Consider the following 24,947-nt stretch of genomic DNA (forward strand, 5'->3'; position numbering starts at 1 on the left):
ATATACATAAAACAAATATTAATATGGTTCATCAAATAATTTTAGAATACATATAATAGATCGATACTGATTATAATAATATAAAATAAATATTACTAATATAGTTCATCAAATTAAAGGTAACATGCCCTCTATGGAGAATTCCAATGATTCAATAAAAATGCATAAATTTTTTAGTCTTTAGTCTGCATTTAAAATGCCTCATATCTCTTTTCTCAAGGTAATTATATTAAGTAGGACCCATGGTTTATCTTTGAATTTGACCAACAAATTATGAAAAATATTTTTATCTTATACAAAATTAAACACACTCTACACACCATTAAAAGATGTATTTGATGAATATCACAAAGAGTTTATACCTATATAAATAAGTTAAGTTTCTTTTGTAAAGACTTCTTAGCCTTATGATTTATTTTTTAAAAAAATAATTCATTTGGTTAGAGTCTTTTATTATATATGAATAGTACATTGCAGTATATATTAAGAGGGGACACTCTCAACAGAACTTTCTCCATATCTACAGCTCGAACCTGAAACCTTCATTTTAACCTTATGAATCTGAATTCATGTGTCATAACAGGTCTAACAATAACGTTGTGGAACATAAAATATATATATAAGGGAGTAGTTACATTTAATATAAAAAATGGTCAAATATATCCTTATACTATAGAAATTAGTTTAATTGTATTTTTTATTATATTTTCTATTTAAATATACTCTTCACGTTATACTTTGATACAAATATAACCGAGGCCGCCGACGTATAGTCAAAAAGCCACCTCGTGGTCTAGTGCAAGTGATATCTATGGATTTAATTTAAATTTCTACTAAGAAATTCAATACCTTTGAATTAATTTCTATCAAAATTGACAGAGATATTTAGGATGTCAACAGTAATATATCAATTTCTCTATAAGGGTCCAGTCCTTTTATAAATTGACTTGGCAACAACGACTATTGATTTAATTAGAAAATGGTCAAATAAAAAGTTACCTTTATTTTGGGGCAAAAACTATGCTTTAAAAATTTCAATAAATAAAAAATAGCATTTACGACTCAATTTATTAGTTGGGTCTCTCCCTATTTTAGATTGTGACACTACTAAAATACTTACTATTTTTTAATTCAAAGTTCTCGTTAAAAAGTATTTTTCTATATATTTTGATTGAATTACTGGAAAAAAATAATAATAATATTTTTACATAAATAATCAAAAAGCGTTTCGATGTTATTTAAAAAAAAAATCTATTTTCTATCATGTGTTTCTCTAATAAGCTGATTCATAAAAATGAGTCGATTTTTCATCATCATATGATTAGCCTAAGAATGATTCCCAATAATACAAAACAAATATCAAACCCATATATAGGTAAAGGAATACGTAAAGGCTCCATATATATTTGGCCAGTCATTTTCTCGTAGAAAAAAATTTAGGACTATATAAATGGTGACTCATTTCCTTTTAACTTAATTAACATTTATTACGTGGTTCAAGGGGCTTTGAGAATTTCGGTTAGATGAGATAACTTGTGGGACATAAGTGATACGTTGTCATTTGTGTGAACCTCTTTATATTTCGAGTGAATAGGGTGAGAGGTTATTCCTCTCGATACTTTGTACTCTCATATTTATACGGTGATTACTCATCTCTTTTATAGATGTTGGTCGAGTAACTAAATTACGTTATATTTGTGTTATGATATATTTCTCATCTGTCTTTATACTCGTGATACGTATTTCAAGATTTGCTTTTATTAGCTTTCACATTGACCTAATTACTTCGATCGTAATCGGGTTTTGTTACAAAATGATGATATTATGAAAGATTACATTGAGTTTTGGGCAAAGAAACATAACATGGGAACTTGCTCATTACTAATAGATTCTTTTGATAATTTATCGATAAATAAAATTGACGAAGAATATAGTTGTTTAGCTATCAAATTTATTGGCTGCAATTTATATTTTATTAATAGTGATTGCACAACCATGTTCTATGGTCCCCATTTTAAATAAATTTTATATCAAATTTAAATCTTGAACTATAAAAAAATATATATAGGGGTCATTGTTTTCGTTTTAAGATTGAGATGTTTAAATTTAAATACACATTTAAATATTTAGACAGTATATTCAAATCTAAAAAATGAACAATTAAGAATATTTATTTTACTAATATCATAATATTCAATTTATCTTTATTAATAAATATAGAAATAATATAAATTAATAGTTACAAATTATTAGGTTGTTAGATTGTGGTATTTAATGATGGTGACCAGTACCATGAATATTTATCTTCACCGCCTACTTGTTTATATTTCTCATTTATTTTTATTTGTCTATTATATTAAAAATATTATTTTTTAATATTTACTTATCTACTTGAACATAAATTTTACCGTTAGATTAACTATTTAATCCCTAAATTATTCCAATTCAAATAAATTGATCACTAATTAAAATATGAATATTATGATAGAATGTGTACTTCATTTATAATTTTTTTAAAAAAGAGAGCATGCAAAATCTATAATAAAAAATAAAAAATAAATTTGTATCATTTTATATATAATCCAATATGAGAAAACTGCTGCTAATTCAAATGGATTGACTTGGATTAATGCAACGACTATGGACTTATATTACAAATGAATTTGATGGAAAAATATATATATTTATCAAACATTACGTTAGATTTTGGAGAAAGAAATATATATTAATCGTTAATTATTATCATATTTTTATCTTCAAAGATGATCGCAACTATTATAACTGTCTACCACCACAACTGAAGCCATTTGAATAAGTGAGACTTTTCCAATATATAAATTTGCATGAAACATCAAGCAAAAATAAAAACCTGGCTTGATGTTCCCTTTGTTGACAATTTTTAAAATTTTTAACTTTTTACTTGACATGTTTAAGCTTAAGATCACAAGATCGACATATATTTAGTTCAAAAGAATAAGATTCAAAAGTCTTGTTTTTTTTTTTAAAAAAAAAATTAAAATAAAATAAAACAAGTAAATTAAAATGCAGTGAGTATATAAATTAAAATTTGATTAATTATAGAAATAAATGCATTTATTATTCATCGACTTGTTTTTTTTGTTATCGAACAACGCGCATAACTTCTCATTTGATTATTTATGGATCTAAATTTATTATATGCAAACGATCAACACGCTTTATTTATCATTTGATTGATTAAGAACTAAATTCATTATTAAAACAAATTTATTTTAATTAAAGTGTATTTTATATGTATGAATAATCTAGTTTCTTTTATTTTATAGCGCGTTTATGTCTCATTTTATTAACAATAAAACTACATTAATATACGTACAATATAATCAAAAAAATTTAATGAATAACGCGCTTCACTTCTCTCATTTTGCTGCAAAGCCCCATGGACCTACTACCTCTTAAAAATTATATTATGAAAATAATAAGGGAAACTTTCATATATAGCCACTTAAAAATAATTAATTACTCTCCATAGATATAATTTGATAATTACAATCTGTAGCTACATGTTATATGGAGGAGAGAGGCGTGCGAGACTGGGAGAGGGAGGAGGAAAAGAGAGGGAGAAAGGTGAATTATATATGTATGTTGGTTAGATAATTGTATATTATATATATATATATTTGTATATATAGCAAGAGAGATTAGGATGATGGAGGAGAGAGGCGAGCGGGAGAGGGCAGAGAGTGGGAGAGAGGTGAATTGCATATGTATATAATTGTATATAACTGTATATTATACATATACATTTGTTTAAATAGCAAGCAAGATTGGGAGAGGGAGGCGATAGGCGAGCGAGATTGAGAGAGGGAGGAGAGAGGTCAGAGAGTGGAAGATAGGTGAATTGTATATGTATATAGGTTAAAAAATTGTATATTATACATATTTATTTGTATATCCTGGCGAATTATACATATACAAACATGACTAATTATACAAACGCGAAATCAGTCCACGTAATTAATGTATAATGTTAGTCGTTAGTGATAATTATAGCAAACTATAGCTACGATGAGTAATTAAATAGTATAAATTTGATTAGCCGTGTAACTTTCCCACATATTAATTATGAATTTATGATTATATTAAGATGTTGACACAAAAAAAAAATGACTCAAACGACCTGGTCATCTTCAAAATCATTAAGAGTAGGCCTATTAATTACTACTAATTAATTAACCTTCTTGATAGCAACTTCAAAATATCTGAAAGACAGATGGCAAGTCTGACGCAAGGACGAATTTATTGTCATAATATAAATATAGATTTATCTGAGTTCATAAATTTTGAGTGAAATACAATATATATATATATATATATATATATATAAAATTTATTGTAATTGAAATAAATAGTAGACATGATGTTCATGACTTTTTATATATGATCATAAGTTCAATTCAAAAAATCTTTAAAAAAATTGATGAACTCGTAAGATTTAAATACTAGATTCACTTATGCTATAGAAAACATTGATCCGATCGTCTAAAATTTAAAATTAAGATTCGATCAAAATGTACCCTATATAGATTTAATGGAAAGAACGACTTTGACTTTTGGACAACGAACAAATGACAAATTCAGAATTTTTCTCTAAGATGTTTTAAAAATTAAAAATATTGTGTTAAATATTGAACTTGAAATCTCAGAGTGCCGAATATTAAATTTTCTAATTCCGCGTGGATCTAGATTCACTTGAATTTTGTGGACAATTTTTTGTGTTTTCTCAAGTAAACATGATGCATGAAATTAATACTTAGTGTATAATTAATTATGATAAGATGTATATGCAGAAAATGAACCTACCAACGACTTGGTCAAGTTCAAAAATCATTAAGAGTAGGCCTACGTATAAATTAATTTTACCTTCAGAATATCTAGAAGATTGATGTTAAGATATTAATTTATTATTTTTGATTTTAAGAAACTCTAATTAATAGTAAATATGAACTCATAATTTTAAATATTTTCTTTCTTCATCCTTGAGAAAATGTGCTTTGATAAATATGTATTAATTAGGGAAAATGCACAAGTACCCCTGAACTTATATTATAAGTAATTTTCTACTCCTTTTCGATCTACGTGACACTAGCTTGAAAAAAAAGTCAATCAACATTGGGCCCACAAGATAGTGCCACGTAGGCCCAAAAGGGATAGAAAATTATTAATATAATAAATTCAGGAGGGTAATAGAACCTTAGTATAGTATAAGTGTGTCTCTGAAATTTCGATCATAGGTCGAGAGGTACTTGTGCATTATCCTTATTAATTAACTATAGTTCAATAGTATAAAGATATGTCCTCATTGAGTTGATGTAAATACTTAACTCGAAAGAACCCAACATTACAAACACGAGAAACAAAATTCATAAATTTTAAATTCTAACTAACGAAGATAACTTGTGTTTCAACAGTGTATGTACCAAATCAAATTATTTGGTCATTTTGAACTCAATGTAATGTATACACAAAAAAAGAATGATATATTTTGCATTTGTGGCTGCTAATTGATAGTTTTTTTTTTATATTAATCTTGTTTTTCTCTTTTATTCTATAAGAAATATAAATATATAATATTCCTCAGAAGATAATATACATAGAGCTAATAATGATTTACAAGAAAAATTTCTCCTTTCTCTGTATAATATGCTTATCTGCCTTGTTCCTAAACTAGACGTACATATATATAACTATAGACTTACATGTTTTTCACATTACTTCGCGCTGGAGCGTTAGCCTGACCTGCTCGTGCCTTCTCGAGCCTTGCTCGTCGAGCAGCTTCCTGAATGTGACGATCGCGATCTTTAAGCATTTGATCCACTTTATTTGATGCAACTAGAAGTGAACCAGAATAATGGATTTTGTTTCCCTTGTCACTATGGTCATGCTACACAAAAGGAACAGGAGAGTGATAAGAAATCGATCAGTATGAGTTATATGTTCTCACTAACAACCACGGAAATGTAGCAAAATTATAACGGGAAAAAACAAGGGTGTTATTATTGACGTTCTGTTTTTGATAACCCTGGTGTCTGGATCAGTTTTTGCGCATCTCGACTAATTCAACGAGATACTTGTCATCTCCCAACAGGTATCAGGTAACTCTGTCTACCAAGATTAGGACAGATGGGAATAAATCACCTTGTGTTTTTGTTTGTGTTGGGATGTTTGATAAGACGAGGGTTTGAAAGTAGTAAAGGTTTGAGGCAAAGAACAAAAATGAAGATCCTTGTCGAATAAACAGTTACCTCGGTTCTCTCCATGCAATCAAAACTCTTAGATTTACGTGTTTATGAAAACTTACCAGATTTGCCTCCTTCGTACAAGTCCTTCCACTTTCAAATTGATGAGAACTGGCAAAGTTCTGCTTGAAATACTTCTGATCCTGATCCTGCTTCGTTGAATGTTCGTCTAGAAGCCGTGCTGTCCTTTCTACTTGATGGGCTGATTGTAGCTGAACACATCTATCTCGGTTGTCTCCGGACACAACGGACCTGGATGCTACTAAGTCTGACAAGTCTGCTCTGTTGGGACCAATGGAGATATCATCATATTTCTTCCCAAATACCCCTAGAGCCAGAGGGACTGAATGAGAAAATGTCTCTGAAAGATCATCGAGGTGATCTTTGGCTGAAAATCTATCGGAAAGATTCTCCATTTGATCTTTCCCAGTTTCTTTCACTGCTTGTGATGGTTTAGGAGGATCATTTGGAAAACGAGCAACAGCTTCCTTCGAGGGATTGAAACGGTCACTTTGGCTCTTAGGATTGGAACTGCTCTGCCTCCTCTGTTATAATGCGCAAATCATAAGACCAACTAAATCAAAAACATACAGAAAAAGAAAAAGTATGTTGGACTCTTCAAAAATACTGGCTGGTGCATGTCAGATCCTTCAAAAGCAGTACATTTTTGAAGGATCTGACACGGGTGTGACAACATTATTTTAGAGTCTGAACGACATAGGAGAAAACGTACTTGCAGATACATTGTAGGGGTGTAGACACAAAAGTTATCAAATATATAGCGCCTAGAAATTTTTTGTTAAGATCAAGGGCGGAGTTATCATATGCTCTTTGCAAACTACGACAAGTTAGACAAATTCCAACCTTTTGCTGAAATATAACTAATTTATCAATTGACAGTTCTATCTTTGATGAATTACAACGTCCAAACGAAAATTGAAGAATCATGAAGTTTATTGGCTTCTGGCATTACAAAAAGGAAAACTTAAATTATTTTTTGAAGACTAAAAGATTAACACCCATAAAAGTACCTGCATTGAGCTAGCCAGCTTAGCATTAGCATCACGTGCTGGTGCTGGAACTGCTTGACGTTCTTTTGATCCATTTGTAGTCCCTCGTCTGCAGTAATTATTTCAGACAAACTATTACGATATATCCATGCATATTTCCAGTCAGAAATCTATAATGTTATGAGAACAAATGTTTGATAATCAAGATGTGATGGAACTGTATAAGCAAAATAGAGTCATTCGATGCTAATTAGAAAGGAAACGCCACTATGTAATAATATGCAACTGACACTTCTCTTTCCTAATGTATGATCCACTTAACCATATTCCAACACAAGGTATAAGTTTAAGTACAAAATTGAAGAATTATTACTAAGAGAAAGAGAAACATTCAGTTTTACGTTGCCATACAAAAGATGGACTGGTTAAGGCACTACCTTCTAGCTTCCTCTTCCCGCAGTTTTGCATCAATTTCCTTGCTGGGAGGGTATGTTGGCAAACTTGAAGGATCACAAGCAAATGGCTTTGTGGTGAAGAACTGTGAGTCACGGCATACCTTAGTGTTAGTGAGGAAAAAAATTGTTGCTAAATTTATAACGCAATAAATGACGGAAACACATTAAAAGATCATTAAAACAATCTGGCTATTTGGAACTACACGAGTACTTGTCAGAAAATTTCAGTGTTAAAGTCATGAAAGCTGATAAAATGTAGTTAAAAAATGTCATATTACTCGCTCAGACTAGCCAATATAAATGAATAAATACTTCAGTTCCTTGTCCTTCTGAATGGACAGTTATGCATCATATATTAAACGAACGTGTGAAAAGGAAATCAATGGTACACAAGATGCAAATTTCAAAACATTTTTTCAACTCAAAAAAAGATAGTCTCATTTGTCAAAAAAGAAAAAGGAAACAACAGCAAGTCAGCAACAACGTTAGTCAATCTCATCTTCCTAATGTGTGAATCATATTGCTTCTGGAATAAAGACTACCCTTTCCGAGTTCTCGCCCTGGCACATATGAGGTTAATTTGGCAAAACATACTGAAAATGTGGAACAAGACATTTTATGGGGTGTTTTTTGTATCTACTTTTAGAATAGTTCTTGTGTACGGAATTTCTCCCCCAAAACATAAATAAGACTTTAAGTTTGGTGTTGTTATTATCATACCATATTCAATTAGAGCAAGTATTTAACATAATAGTTTCCGAAGTGATAAAATTGGACAAGTTAGTTGAAAAGACGTCATAACAAGTTAAAAATAGTAGCACTGGTAAGTTTGAATTGTTGGAAGAAAATTTCAGAAAGGAAAATAGTTCAAAAGCTAGTAAGACAGCTACTAGGCTTCATTAACAACATGAAACATGAAACTAAAGTGAATAAGTTACAAAAAAAAAAGTACAAATATTTAAGCATTGAAGGAAAGAAGTTGCTGATCGAGTATGACGAGGCTTTGAAGCACCAACTTTTGGATGGAAGAAAGTAGGAACGGGGTGAAGCAAGGGTGTGGCCTAGTGGTCAATGAAGTGGATTAGGAACCATAAGGTCTCAGGTTCAAATCCTACCGAAGGAAAAACACTAGGTAATTTCTTTTCATTTATCCGAGTCACCCAGTACTTGTGTTGGTGGGAGGTAACACGCACCCCATGGATTAGCTGAGGCACACACTAGCTGGCCTGGACAACACTGTTATCTTTTTTTTTAAAAAAAAGTAGGGATGGGAATGGAGGAGTTAGAAAAGTACCTCACTCTCAAGAGCCCCAACTGCGGTTCCTCTAAGTGCAGGATCTATAGAAAGTAATGTCTCCAGTAACCCCACGGCAGATGGAGGAAGCTCCTTAAATCTTTCGCCAACAGACCGCTTGTAAGGCTGTATAGGTTTAAATACTGCTGAATAAGATAGTTTTGTTTTCTTCCAATAATCCTCAGTTGGTGAACCACAAAGCTTAAAGATCTTATGTAGTTGTTCCACCTACAAGGACGAAAATTTAGCTCATGTCTGTTAGATCACCGATAACAAACAATATCATAAGGAACGAGAAAAACAGGATATATTAATCTGCATAGAGCGACATTTAGGATTGAAGCATAGTTGAGCGATAGGTTGATTGGCTGTAGAGAGTCCTCCTGTCATTCTTGCCTCCTCCACCTCCTCGTTTTTAATTTTCTCAACGCTCATCTGTTGTATGAATTGGAGTTTTATTCCAATATTGAGGTATAAAACAGAAACGCACAGTAGTGTCGCATAATAGAGGTGGAGTTAACGGATTGATTAGTTGATTGAAGAGTTCTTTGTCATACTTGACTCCACCATGCTCTCCTTTAATATTTTTCCACTGATGACTTATTTTATAAGTTGCAGTTGACATCCCGAAAAAGAGGCATAAAATAGAAGTGCAGCAGTGAAGTATTAACCATGCTCAAGTCAAAAGAAGTGTTACAACAATATACCTCTGTCCTACCGGGCATTATGGGCTTGGCAACATATAATTCTCCGAGAATGCAGCCAGTACTCCACAAGTCTACTGCAGTTCCATAATGACTTGCTCCAAGTAAGAGCTCTGGTGGTCGATACCAAAGAGTCACAACACGGCTTGTTAATGGAACACTTTGCTGGTTATCGAAAAAGTTTGCCAACCCAAAATCTGCAATCTTTAAAGTGCCATGATTGTCAATGAGAAGATTAGAACCCTTAATGTCCCGATGCAGAACACCCCGATTGTGGCAATGGTCAAGTCCACTTAAAAGCTGCTGCATGTAACATTTAACCTGTAAAAAAACAAATAAGATTAGAAACTAGTTATTAAAATTGAATGATGGAGCATTAGAGAAGCAATTATCATAATAAAAGTAAAATAATGTCCAACAAACAATCTTTGGAAAAGCACCTGTGGCTCTGTAAATTTAATACCGGGAAGAGCTGCCAGTCCAGTGAGATCATGTTCCATGTACTCAAATACAAGGTACAAACTACAAGATGTTCTTGATACGATCAAGCCTTCCAATTTGATGATATTTGGATGATCAAGCCTTCGCAGAATAACAATCTCCCTTGCCATAAATCTGATACTTTCAGGATCCATTTTTTCAAACCTTACTCTTTTAAGTGCAACGACTTTATCATTAACCAGGTCACGAGCCTTGTATACACTACTATAAGTCCCTTGGCCAATCTGCAAGTATAAAACGCTATTACACAACAAAAAAACTATTAATTGACAACACTAGCGCACATTGGGAACAAAACGAGGCCATAAAGGATAAAAGATAAAATGCCACAAGCATTGCAAATGCACTACATGGAATGACTTTCGAATCAGCTGAATAACAATCTCATCATGATCATATGTACTACAAAACTAGTATATTTCAATCTGCACCAAGCCTTCACTAGGTGAATTTATAGCAGGGACCAGAAAAATGAAGAAGCAGAAAAACAATGGAGGATATCTAGAGTCAACATGATTAGGTAAGAGCAACCTAATACAAAAGAAACAGACTTAAATTTGTTTCAGGAAAAAAGAGAAACTACAAACAGTGAAGGGATTAAACTTAGCCAGAAAGTGGAAAGCTAAGTTTCCATAACTTAAAACACCAAAAAGTGCACAGGCTTTTCATCATTTTTACTCATTGGAACTGTCTATCTCATTATTCTTTGAAATCTGCATGCGATCAGACTATTGATATTCAACTCAGTGCACAGCCTACCAGAAGTAACAACAAAGTCTGGAAGTAACATATTCTTCCATGGTGCTAAGGTCCAAAAGATGGAAGAAACAAGAATTTCCACAACTCTACCACCAAGTCAATCTTGTTCCACTTACTCCCTCTTTCTCGGCCACATCTCTTTCCGCCTAAGGAATAGGAAATCTTTCTTCTATCACATGAATCCAATTTTCATTTCAAGGTACTGTTAATAATCCATCAGGTACTGAAACCATTAAAAGAACGGAAAGAAACCCCCAATTATTTATTGGACACGGGAAAGAAATACCATTCAGGTAAAATTTCTTAACTGATGAGAGAGTGTTCAGGTTTGGTCATTCCCTTTCTCCTATATGTTATTGTTGTGTTGACTCTCCTACTAACTCAAGTTTAGAATCTCTTGAGCAATTCCTTTGCTCAACTCTGTTAAGTCTAACGACGCGTAGAACCTAAGGGGTGGTCACAACTCTTTCCAGATTGTTGGATAAAAGTGGTCAGCAGCAGCTTAGGTGATAAACAAAGGATTTTTTTCCATCCAATAAAGTACTATCTGTATTTTGAAAAGCGGTGTCGGGCATCATGAAAGTTTCAAGGTGAATTCTTATTCATCAAAATTCTATTGTAGGAGGATATTTAACAATATTATTACTTGGATAAGAGCATATATATATACAAAATGGAACTATTCAAGGGAATTAAGCAGTGTTACTTATGAGAAAACTAACAACTTCTTTCATGAGCTCACATACTATTAGAATATACAGTAAATGTGGTTATCGATAAAATGAATTTCGTAGAATAGGTCCACCAAAATTATACCTTGTCTAATTTCTCAAAAGTATCAGCCTTGCGAGGAATCCAACCATTAATAGCTTCACCGGCTACTGCAGCAAGCAAAGAAGGCCATCCTGCAGCAATCAACTCTCCTTCCATTGCATTTGGGAAAACTTCAAGCTTCTTGCGGTGATTGTCCCCGACCCTTTTAGATCCATTAGACTTCCTGTCGAATGAACCAACACTTATATCACCATTCTCCAATTTCTCTTTCACCCTAAAACTTTTTTCTCTCTTTGAACTCACAGCTGATACCCCTTTATCTAACTCTCTCTTCTTTTGGCCATCCCGACGATCTTTGACCTGTCGGGAAAGTTTACAACAAACACAACCCATATTCAACAAACAACCAAACCAATCAAAGACCTTCCTCAAGCTACTGACTTCCCCACAATACCAGGCTTAGCAAAAATCCATTTTTCGAAGAAAACCATCAGCAAATGCTTAAACTATCTGTTCATTCAAGCCACTCATCAAACAGAATTCAGTGAAACAACAAGCATTAAGAATCCCAATCCATAGCCCTCAAGTACAAGAGCTTTATAAAGAACTATATGAGATACCCAAAACTGGAATCATAAAAACTGCATAGAGGAGCTAGCTAAGAACCCCAAAAAACTAAACTTCATTCACACAATTCAACACCAAGTAAAATCAAGATTCCAGAATACCCAAAACTGAAATCATATAAAATGCATAGAGGAACTAGCTAAAACCCCCAAAAAACTTAACTTTTTCACACAATTCAACAGCAAGTGAAATCAAGATTCCAGAATACCCTTTTCTCAGACCTATGTACCCCAAAATCTTCAAAAAGATCTTGATCTTCACACCAACAACCCTTCAAAATCCCAATTCAAAACTCTCTAGTATTAGAGCTTTTATGAACTGGATAAAGTAACTAGCTAAAACCCCAAAAAAGACTCCAACTTTTTCACACAAGTGAAAAATCAAAGATTCCAGAATACCCTTTTTCACAACCTCAAAATAATAAACCCCCACAAAAAAATTCAAAGTCTTGATCTTCACAGTTCTTTCAACAACTTCCTCCTGAAGCCTAAAACCCCCCCACTTTCTTCAAAACAAAACAAAACACAAAAAAAAGATTTAAAAAATTGATCTTTTGACAAAAAAAGGAAGTTGCTTAGCTACTTTTTTGACTCTTCAACGCGTTTATAGGTAACTGCTGAAATTGAAAACTCATATGAAATCAAGAAAATGGATGAAGTGAGAGAAACTGGAGCCGCCAAAAAGCTCAGTCAGCCATGATATGCTGAAGGCTCTCACCTGTGTAACAGGAGGCATAAACTATAATTATTTCAGATAAAATGTAAGATTATTTTATGATACATTTAATTTAAATATTAGATAATTATTAAATTATATATCCATCGTTTATACTATAATAATTATCAAATAAGTCATTCCATATATAAAATAAATTTATTAAAATATAATTTATTTTTAATTAGACGATCTATAAAAGTAGGCAAAACGAATAAATATAACTTAATCTATGATAAATAACATGTACATACCCATTATTATAATTTAGAAATACTGGTGTTTCTGTCTTAAAAAGATTAAAATATATATATCATTTACTCTAAAAGAAGATTAAATATAGGAACATATAACATAAATATAATTTTATTCGTTGATTTGATACTTAATAAATATCGAGTCGATAGATAAAATATGATACGTGTATATTTATTAATATAAAAAATATATATACTAATTTATGAACAATAAAACATCAATATCTAAAAAATATAATAAAAATATCTATATACTATTTACGATAGTTATAAAATATATCGTTTTTTTTTAAAATAAAAGTATACTAAAAAAGTCATAAAGGGTCGTTGGGTTTGACAGTTTGGGACCGCTTTTTTGTTTCTTTACACATTTTTTTACTGAAATAGTCGCACTTCGTGTGTAGTTTTTGACCAAATACTCACCTTTAAATATTTTATTCGTTTTAATTAATTTATTATATTTTAATTTGATATAAAATATAATATATAATTTTTATTTATTTATCATATTTGACTTGAAATAAAATATAAAAGCGCAAAATATATTTAAAAATATTATAATTTAAGGTTATATTATATTATGTTTATTAAAATGCCTATATAAAGTTTTATGGTATTAAGTATGTCAGATAGAAAAATTAGAAACAAAAAAATTATCGAATAAGAGAAGAAATATTTTCTTTAAACGGTTAAAAGATAAAACAAATAAATTTAAATAAAGGGAGCACGAAATTTGTATGTTTTTTTATATAAAATTAAATTGAGGAAGATGGATAAGATGAAAAATCAACTAATTGAGCTACTAAAATCCGTTCAAAAATTTATAAATAATATGATTAAATAAATGAAATTCTCTAACTTTTAATTTTTATCATAAAAGAAAAAGGTGAAAATAGAACTTTGTTTGATAAATAATACTTTTTTAGAAAAAGAAAAGATAATAGTCAAAAAGCATTTTAGAAATTCTTTTTTTCTTATGAGAGTTTCATATTTAAGCTATGAATTATTTATATGTATATATATATAATTCTTTTATGAGTTCTTTGTGTATATATATATATATATTTTTATGTGAATTATCATTAATTATCTTCTGTTTTCAATGGGTTGCGAATAGTTGATAGTTATTAAACTGAATTATGCCTTCAAAATTAAAAGTCATGTAAGTGAAAAAGTTTGCTACCCAATTTTCTTCTCTTGGGACAAAAAGTATTTGGAATCTCTTAAAAAAAAGTGATACTTCAAATATATTCTTTTATTATTAGTTCTTACCCATTTTTTTTAATGAATTCTCTTAATTATTCATGTAAAATGTCATATAAAAATATTTTTAAATTTTAAAAAAAAAAAGCTTACATCATGCACTTATTAAGAGTGTTCAAGTATATATCAAAGAATATATATATATATATATACGCGCTATTAAATACAATAAAATATAGAGAGAGGCGAGCGAGATAAGGAAGGAGGTGATCGAGATAGTTTAATCACACTAGATACATGTAACTAATGTATCTAGTACGTATGTATCTGAAATACCAGATACATATGAGGGTGGCGAGTGATCGAAATGGAAGGGCGACGAGTGAGATATATTATGTATCCTAGATACATGTGAATCAACTTGAATTAGGTGTACTTAAAATAAAGTATGCCTAATTTTGACTACATGTATCCCGAGATACATGAATCTATACTACCAAAATGTAACAAATCGACATTCTCGTATATTAGTAAGAGCATTGTAACACTGTTACAACTTACAACTTTAAGATTCTAATTGCAATAGATCAAACTATCGAATTACAATGAAAATGTTGAAATAACAAGTAATTTAAGGATAGAGATATGAATAGAGGTGAAAAACTTTGACTCTACAGCAGCAGCAGAGGAAAAATACTTTTTAAGTTTTGATCAAATGCTAACTGGGCCTGGATTCCAAATAAAACACTCAGATGTTTTACTTGGCCCAATTTCATTCACCACTTGTAATTCGTACGCCCTCGTAAAGCTAGCTTGATTCCAAAACATTCTTAAATAGTTGATCATAATAAAATATTATTATAGAGATGGACTATTGTTATAATAATATAAAATTTATAAAAACCTATATAGCATGTTAGCTACCATATTTTTATAGCTTAAATTAGATTTTTATTTAACTTATATAAAAGAACAAAAATAAAATAACATTAGTTTGTTGTATTTCTCCATAGGATCATAACTTTATTAGGGTGGGCATAAGTTATCTAATTACAATCTATTATCTCAAAGTTTGATTATGATATCATATTAAATTTTAAAAGTTCAATATTCGATATGAAAATAACTAGCTGAATAACGAATGCACATAACTTGTATATATATATGGGTAACATTAATGAGTGATTTGGATATCGATATTTTATCATGTTAGAGTTTGAAAGTAGATCTAACCTGTATATGTGATTTCTTTAAAAGATAACATGTCAAAAATTGTACAAATTGTGAACATATTTTATCAATATACATATATTTTTTAAAATTCGTGATACCAAATAAATGAACCAAAGTTTTGATTTACAATATTTAAATTTTATTTACGAAACAAAATTTTAAATTTGATATTTTCAACTTTGAATTATCAATTACCGAATTATCAAAATTGAATCTTATAGATATCAAGTTGAATATCAAACGTCCACCCTAATCAATATAAATGAACTTTTATTTCCATTAATGGGAATAATTTTAATTTTGTGTAAAACAAGCAAAGTAATTAATTTCTCCTTTAATCATTTATAGTATTAAGTCATGTTTCACATTTTATTTAGACACTTCTTTAACTCAATTCTTAATGTTAATAACTAACAATTATTATTGTTTAAATTTCCTCTTTTTAAGTATTATAGATTTCTTTATTTTCCTAATATTATAACATTTTCTTTTCTGATTTTACAAGGATTGTCATATTCAAAAAAAGGAAATTATTTTATTGAAATTACTTTTTCTAAGTTAAAAGGATTTTGGCTTATAAATTTTAATGGCTTATAAAAGTGTAAGACCGCTTGTTCAATAATCATATTAATCGAAAAGTTTGATATTTTACTTAGTATATTCATGATGAAGTCTTTGAAATCTCAAAGAAAATTAGGTAAGAAGCTAACCAAAAAGAATGAAACTATTATTGAGCCTTTAGAGTTCGATTTTATGTCAATTCCTAGAAAACCAAGAACAAAAACAATTATAAGAAAGATTGTGAAGGAGGATCTGACGTTTAATTTATTAATGGGTAGTGATCAAATGGGTGATAACTAGTACTCTTTATCACTCTTAGAATATGAGATTCCAGATTCGATTTTCGATGATCTCGATGCATTGACATGGGATATCAATAAGATCGTTTTTCATTTTTGGGATAACATTCCATAGTAGATATACATAGGGTATGGATTGAAGCTAATTTGCGATATGTTTATTATAGCCTGTATGATCAAGTTTTTGAACGGTTAGATTATTTTTTATTTTTTTTTATAAATATTTTAGAAAATGAAAATGTATAGTCAAACTTCAAATAAAAAAGTGTTGTTATATGGTAGAAGTTGTCGATGTTATTTCTTCAAATTCCAACTTCCCTCAATTTTTCTTAAATTCAATTTGACTTAATAATCAAGTTTTAGTGGAATTGTGAGTACTCCTTCATATAAATCAGGACTATGAGACCTAATAAAAATATCAGACATCATTTGTGTAAATGTTTTAAAATTAATCTAACTGCTAATGTGAGCCAAAATATTTTTCTTAAAATTCTCAATTGACTTAATATTGACAAGTTATTTCAATTGTCTTGTTAGGAAATTATTTTCTCCTTATATGAAATTTACACGACACAAACTCAAATAATTCAAGATCTTAATACATATACAAAAACACTTGACAAAATATAAGACAAAAATATGTGTTATATATAGAACTAAATTTATGAGATAAAATTTATTATTGAACAACATGTATAGATGGAGAAAGTAACTTCAAAAATCGAATAATTAAATGATTCTATGTTTAAAAAAAAATCTTAAACCATTAAAAAGAAATTTCTTTATTTTTAACACTTGAATTTAAGTCAGATTAAATTTATATATGAGGTATGAGAAAGGTGATTACTCTTATTTTGTAAATGTGAAATTGTTATTTTAATAAATTTTCGACTCAATTTAAAATAAAAGAAAATGATTATTACTAAATTTTGTTGTCTCATGTTGATGGAGAAAATGAACTATTGTTTCTTTTATGATTTTGATTAATTATAGTCCTATGAGTTAATATTTAGGATGAATTAAGTCAAATGTATAAAATAAAAGAAAATGATTATTACTAAAATTTGAATTATCAAAATTGAATCTTATAAATATCAAATTGAGTATCAAACGTCAATCTCTAGTCAATAAAAATGAACTTTAATTTTCATTTAAAGGAATTATTTTAATTTTGTGTAAAACAAGCAAACTAATTAAGTTCTATTTTAATCATTTAAAGTATGAATAAAGTTTTACGTCATGTACACATTTTATTTAGAGAATTCTTTAACACAATTCTTAATTTTATTAACTAAGTACACTTATTATTGTTTAAATTGTCTTTTAAGTATTAGATTTATTTATTTTCTTATATTGTATTTTTTTTTCTTTCCTAATTTTACGAGGATTGTCATATTTAAAGAAAAAGAAACAAAAGAAATTATAAAGTTAAAAGGATTTTGACTTATAAATTTTAATGAGATAATTTTTCATCATCTAATATTAGGACGATAGTACATATAAAAGTGCAATACCACTCGCGCAATAATCATATTAGTAAAAAATTTAATATTTTATTTAATATGTTCATGATCAAGTCTCTGAAACCTAAAAAAAAAAAACTACAGAAGAAGCAGACAAAAAAGAACGAAGCTATTGTTGACCCTAGAAAATCAAGAACAAAAACAATAAAGATCGTGAAGAAGGATCTGAAGTTTAATTTATCAATGGATTGAACTAGCTACGAAAGGAAGGACATAAAAGATGATGCAAAGGATAGTGATCTAACGAGTGATAACTGATACTCTATACAACTCTCAAAATATGAGATTCCAAATTCAATTTCGGATGATCTTAATACATTGACATGTGATATAAATACTATCATTTTTTTATTTTTGGAATAACATTCCAGAGTAGATATACATGGTGTATTGATTGAGGCAAATATGTGGCATATTTATTATAGTCTGTTTGGTCAGACTTTTGAAAGGTCTGATTTTTTTTAATTCTTTTTTTTTAAAAAAAATATTTTAGTGAATGAAGATTTATGATCAAATTTTAAATAAAGAAGTAAGTTATTATTATACAGTAGAAGAAGTTGTCAATGCTATTTTTGCAAATTTTAACTTTCCTCAAATTTCCTTAACCTCAATTTGACTTAACAATATAATCGAGTTGTAGTGAAAGTTCTTTTTAATTTTGAATTATGAGTCTCGAGTTTAAGTTCCTTCAGTATGAAATGATTTAACCCCCCCCCCCCCCTTACACACACAAAATGTGAGGCTTCCTAAAGATAATTTATGATTCTCAATATCAGACATCATGTAAAAATATTTTGAAATGACCTAAATGTTAATGCAAACCAAAATAATTTTCTTTTATTTTCAATGACTTAATATTGATAAGTTATTTCAAGTATCTTGTTAGGGAACATTTTCTCCTTACATGAAATTTACACAACAAAAATTCAAATAATTCAAGATCTTAATACATATACAAAACACTTGATAAAAAAAATAAGACAAAAATTTATGATATATATATAGAACTAAATTTATGAGATAAAATTCCTTGGTGATCAACATATATAGATGGAAAAAGTAACTTCAAAAGTCAATTAACAATTAAATGATCCTATGCTAAAAAAATAAAATCCTAAACCATTGAATTAAATTTCTTTATTTTGAAAACTCGAATTTAAGCTAGATTAAGTTTATATATAAGGTATAGGAACGGTGATTACTCCTATTTTGTAAATGTAAAATTGTTATTTTTGATAGATTCTTGACTCAATTTAAAATAACAGAAAATGATTGTTACTAAATTTTGTTGTCTCATGTTTATTGCGTAAATAAACCATTGTTTCTTTTGTGATTTTCATCAATTGTAGTCCTATGAGTTAATATTTTAGGATGAATTACGTCAAATTTTCAAATTTCAGATGAAATTTAAGTCAAAATACTTTTTCATTTTCGGATTTTCAATGTTAGAAATCTGTTAAATTAAGTATTGAGCCTAAGTCACCTTTTATAAATAGCTTTAAGGGTGATGATGGTTCAAACCTTATAAGCAGACGAGGATTTCATTCATCCATAGTGGGACAATTCATTCATCCTCAGTATTGCCCCACAATGCCCGAGTTCAAACGTTCTTTATCCGAGCTTTCATTATCCGATCTAGTGCATAAACATTCATGGATCAGGAATATATCTACCACCACCACCACCTTCCAGAACTATCCAATTGCATGTGATCCTACATTGGACCTAATTCTGATATCATATCAGATTACGTCATAGCTTTGAAGGAATAAGCTAAGGATTATTTAAACCTTATAAGGAGCCCAAAATTTCATTCATCACCCCCTTCCTTGCGTTTAGAGCCAAACATTCCTTATCCGAATTGTCCTATATGGAGTGAGTATAATAATTGATTTTCCTAATGTTATAAAATAAATTCCAATGGGTGTTATATCTTTTGTTAAGTCTGAAGGAGTTCGTCTTCTATATTAGTAAGACAATTTTTATCTATCTATCTATTTACCATTGATTAGGATTATCATATTTATAAGAAGAATTTAACAGAACTTGCTCAACAATCATATTATTTGTAATTTTAATACTTTGCCAAGTAAATTCATAACGAAGTCTCAAAAACCTTGAAGAAAACTACATAAGAAATTCCAAGGACCAATTCTTAATGATCTTGATGCATTGACATGCGATAAATATAACTATATTATTGTTTTTACTTTGTGGGACAACAATCCAGAGTCAAATATACATGATATACAAATTATACATATACATATATAATTATCTGTACATATATAGTTCGTCTCTCTCTACTCTCTGATCTCTCTCTCTCGACTCTCGACTCTCTCATTGATCTCATTCACATCTCTCCTCCAACTCCCAACTCACTCGGCAAATATGTAATGCATATATATACCAGTTACATAATTACAGTTATTTGACAAAAATAAATACATAATTCAACATATGTACTATACAATTCGCCTCTCTCTTTGCCCTCTCTTTCTCGTCTCTCTCCTCCCTCTCCCAATCTTGCTCACTTCCCTCTAACATGTACCAATGAATCGTAATCGACAAACTATAGTTACAAACATAATTAGGTTATTTTTGGATAACTATATGCGAACAATCCTCTAATTAATTATCAACTATAGAATTATCAAAATTGATCCTAAAAATATCAAATCTAATATCAAAAGTCCATCCTTAGTCAATATAAATGAACTTTAGTTTCCATTTAAAGGGATTATTTTAATTTTGTATAAAACAAGCAAACTGATTAAGTTCTCTTTTAATCATTTAAAGTAAAAATTAAAGTTTTGCGTCATGTATTTATTTATTTAGACAATTCATTAACTCAATTCTTAATGTTATTAACTAACACTTATTATTGTTTAAATTTTATCTTTTAAGTATTCTAGATTTATTTATTTTCTTATATTGTATTTTTTTCTTTCTTGATTTAACGAGGATTGTCATATTCAAAAAAAATAAATTATTGCATTTAAAGTTAAAAGGATTTTGACTTATAAATTTTAATGAGATAATCTTTTGTCATCTAATGTTAGGATGATAGTACATATAAAAGTGTAAGACCACTCACTCAATAATCATATTAATTCAAATTTTAATACTTTGCTCAGTAGATTCATGATGAAGTCTCTGAAATCTCAAAGAAAACTACGTAAGAAGCAGACAAAAAAGAATGAAGCTACTGTTGAGCTTTTGGAGTTAGTTTTTATGTCAATCCCTAGAAAACCAAGAACAAAAACAATAAAGATCGTGAAGAAGGATCTGAAGTTTAATTCATCAATTGGCTGGACTAGAAACAAGAGGGAGGACAGAAAAGAAGATGCAAAGGGTAGTGATCAAATGGGTGATAACTGGTACTCTATACCACTCTCAGAATATGAGATTCCAGGTTCAATTCCCGATGATCTTGATGCATTGGTGTGGGATATAAATACTAACACTTTTTACTTTTGGGATAACATTCCAGAGTAGATATAGATAGTATATTACTATAGCATGTTTGATTTAGCTTTTGAAAGCGCAGATCTTATTTTATTTTTATTTTTAAAAAATACTTTATGGTCCAACTTTAAATAGTGAAGTGTTGTGACATAGTAGAAGAAATTGTCAATTTTTTTTTTTTTTTGCATATTTCAACTTCACTTAACAATGAAGTTTCAGTGGAATGGTAAGTACTCCTCCATCCTGAATTAGAAGTTTAAGGTATAAGTTTCTTTCGGTATGAAATTGTCTTTGTTAGACAGTGTTCTCCCCCCATCCCCCTCAACCCTCGAATGTAGGGCTTTTTGAAATCAATTTTTGAGTCTCGATACAAATATTAAAAATCATATGAAATGATTTCAAAATTTACCTAACTGCTTATACGAGCGAAACTATTTTTCTTAAATTATCAACTGGTAATATTTACAAGTTATTTGAACTATCTTGTTAGGGAACATTTTCTCTTATATGAAATTTACGCGAATAATTCAAAATTTTAATACATATACAAAACATATGATAAAAAAAATAAGACAAAAAAAAAGTGCTATATATAGAACTAAATTTATGAGATAAAATTCCTTGGTGATCAACATATATAGATGGAGAAATTAGTAATGTCAAAAGTCAATAACAATTAAATGATTAACCCCATGTCTTATAAGTGAGCATTAGTTTCCATTGAAAGGGAATAATACAAATAAACCCCATGTCTAATTAATTTTTTTTTAATCATTTGAAGTATGAATTAAAGTTTTACGTGTGCACACATTTTATTTAAACAATCTTGACTTCATTTGGTACTCTTAATTAAGGACTAACAATTATTCTCATTTAAATTTTCTCTATTAAAAATTATGAATTTATTGATTTTCTTAATGTTCTAAAAACAATAATTCTAATTTTATAAGGGTTGTTATATTAACTGCATTTTTGCTTTCTTAATTCTGAAGGAGTTCTTCTTTTATATTAGTAAGACCATTTTTATCAAAATATATCTAAAATAATAAGGATTATGATATTTATAAGTACTATAAATTTATTTGTTCTCTTAATATTGTAATTTTTCTTTCCTGTTTTTACAAGAATTGTCATATTCAAAAAAAGAAACAAAAGAAATTATTGCATTTATTTTATCTAAGTCAAAAATTCTAATGAGATAATCTTTCTCCATCTAATCTTAGGTTTATAGTACATATAAAAGTGCGAGACCGCTCTCTCAATAATTATATTAATCCAAATTTTAATATTTTTCTTAGTATATTCATGATGAAGTTTATGAAATCTCAAAGAAAATTACGTAAGAAGCTGAACAAAAAAGAATGAAGCTATTGTTGAGCTTTTAAAGTTAGCTTTCATTTCAATCCCTAGAAAATCAAGTATAAAAATAATCATAAGAAAGATTATGAAGTTTAATTCATCAATGGGTTGGACTGGCTACTAGAGGGAGGACAAAAAAGAAGATGTAAATGGCAGCAAATGGGTGATAACTGGTACTCTATATACCACTATCAGAATATGAGATCCCGAGTTCAATTCCCCATGATCTTGATACATTGGCACCATGGCATGTGTTAGAATTCTGTCCTCCTGAAATCGCCAAATGGAACACGAGTTAACTGCTTGTTCCTCTTTATTTGAAGTTTTAACAATAACTAATTTCATACAACTCTTGTATTATTTGTAAACCTTCAAATATCACGACGATTACAATCACAATGTAACCTAAGGAATTATAAACTCTAATTCCTTCTACCCAAGACACAAAATTCCCTAGTTTTGTATCTTCTAACGCTCTTCAAATTCTTAAACTTTTGTCAAGTTCTTAAACTTGTCAAGCGACTGCTACTCACGAAACTCAATTGTAATAAAGAAGTGTTGTTATTGTTATTTTAGTAGAAGTTGTCAATGTTATTTTTTACAAATTTCAACCTCCCTCAAATTTTATAAAACTCAATTTGACTTAACAATCAAGATATAATGGAGTGATAAGTATTTTTCATTCTGAAAAAGAAATCTCGAGTTCAAAATATATGCTATATATAGAACTAATTAATGAGATAAAATTTCTTGGTGATTATAACATGTATAGATGGAGAAAGTAACTTCAAAAGTCGAGAACAATTAAATGATTCTATGTTAAAAATAAATCTTAAACCATTGAATTAAATTTCTTTATTTTGCACATCAAACTTAAGCCTATTTTCTAGATGTAAAATTGCTATTTTTGACAGATTTTTGACTAAATTTAAAAGGATTGTTACGAAATTTTGTTGTCTCATGTTGATGGCGTAAATGAACTATTGTTTCTTTTATGATTTTGATCAATTGTAGTCCTATGAGTTAATATTAAATTTTAAAAGTTCAATATTTGATATTTATATTTAATTATCAATTATCGAATTTTGAAAATATTTCAGTTAATATTGAACTCATATAATTGTCTATCATATGTATGGGTAACATTAATGATGATTTGGATATCTCAATCGACTTATATTGACATTTCATCATGTTAGAGTTTGAAAGTGTAGATCTAATCTCTATACGTGATTTCTTTAAAAGGTAACATGTCGTTGTACAAATTATGAACATATATCATCAAAATATATATTTTTCAAATTTGTGATATCAAATAAATGAAGCAAAGTTTGATTTACAGTATTAAAGTTTTATTTACGGAGCGAAACTTTAAAAATTTGATATTTTCTACTTTGAATTATTAATAAACGAATTATCAAAATCGAATCTTAAAAATATCAAATTTAATATCAAACTTCCACCATAGTCAATATAAATGAACTTTAATTTCCATTAAAAGGAATTATTTTAAGAGATAAATGTCAAAAACACACCTAAATTATTTTTTTTTTTAAGTTTCATATCTAAACTATCTTTTTAGTTTGAGAAACACACCAAGTGGTGTGTAGTTCACTCTCTCTTTTATATGAAAAAACTTTGCCACATGACATTCCACATAAATAAAATATTTTATCTAGATAAAAATTAAATAATAAAAAACTAATATTAATTAAAATTAAAGATTACAATCCATATAAAAAATTAAATTATTTTTCTCTTTATAGATTTGTATATTTTCCTAATATTATAATATTTTGTTTTCCCATTAAACAAGGATTGTCATATTTAAAAAAGGAAATTATTTTATTGAATTTACTTTTTCTAAGTCAAAAGGATTATTTGTCTTATAAATTTTAATGGCTTATAAAAGTGCAACACCACTCGTT

The 24,947-nt window shown here is 29.0% G+C and overlaps 1 protein-coding gene across 1 annotated transcript; it reads right to left on the minus strand.

Moving 5' to 3' along the window:
- Positions 1-5,645: 5,645 nt before the first annotated feature.
- Positions 5,646-13,380, minus strand: LOC101265172 (probable serine/threonine-protein kinase At1g54610). Its single transcript, XM_004248124.5, has 8 exons — positions 11,818-13,380; positions 10,182-10,466; positions 9,745-10,062; positions 9,038-9,265; positions 7,726-7,826; positions 7,310-7,397; positions 6,341-6,823; positions 5,646-5,923 (listed from the first exon to the last, which is right to left on the minus strand). The coding sequence occupies exons 1-8, from the start codon at positions 12,166-12,168 to the stop codon at positions 5,735-5,737; spliced, it is 2,043 nt and encodes a 680-aa protein (XP_004248172.1). The 5' UTR covers positions 12,169-13,380; the 3' UTR covers positions 5,646-5,734.
- Between the last annotated feature and the right edge of the window lie 11,567 nt (positions 13,381-24,947).

The sequence above is a fragment of the Solanum lycopersicum genome, chromosome 10, assembly GCF_036512215.1.
Source record: "Solanum lycopersicum chromosome 10, SLM_r2.1".
Taxonomy (NCBI): Eukaryota; Viridiplantae; Streptophyta; class Magnoliopsida; order Solanales; family Solanaceae; genus Solanum; species Solanum lycopersicum.

Excerpts from the sequence above, each read along its gene's own strand:
- LOC101265172 (XM_004248124.5), bottom strand. The coding sequence starts at position 12,168 with ATGGGTTGTGTTTGTTGTAAACTTTCCCGACAGGTCAAAGATCGTCGG. Across the intron at positions 7,398-7,725 it reads CGGGAAGAGGAAGCTAGAAG|ACGAGGGACTACAAATGGAT; the intron begins GTAGTGCCTTAA and ends TAATTACTGCAG. Across the intron at positions 5,924-6,340 it reads GTACGAAGGAGGCAAATCTG|CATGACCATAGTGACAAGGG; the intron begins GTAAGTTTTCAT and ends CCTTTTGTGTAG.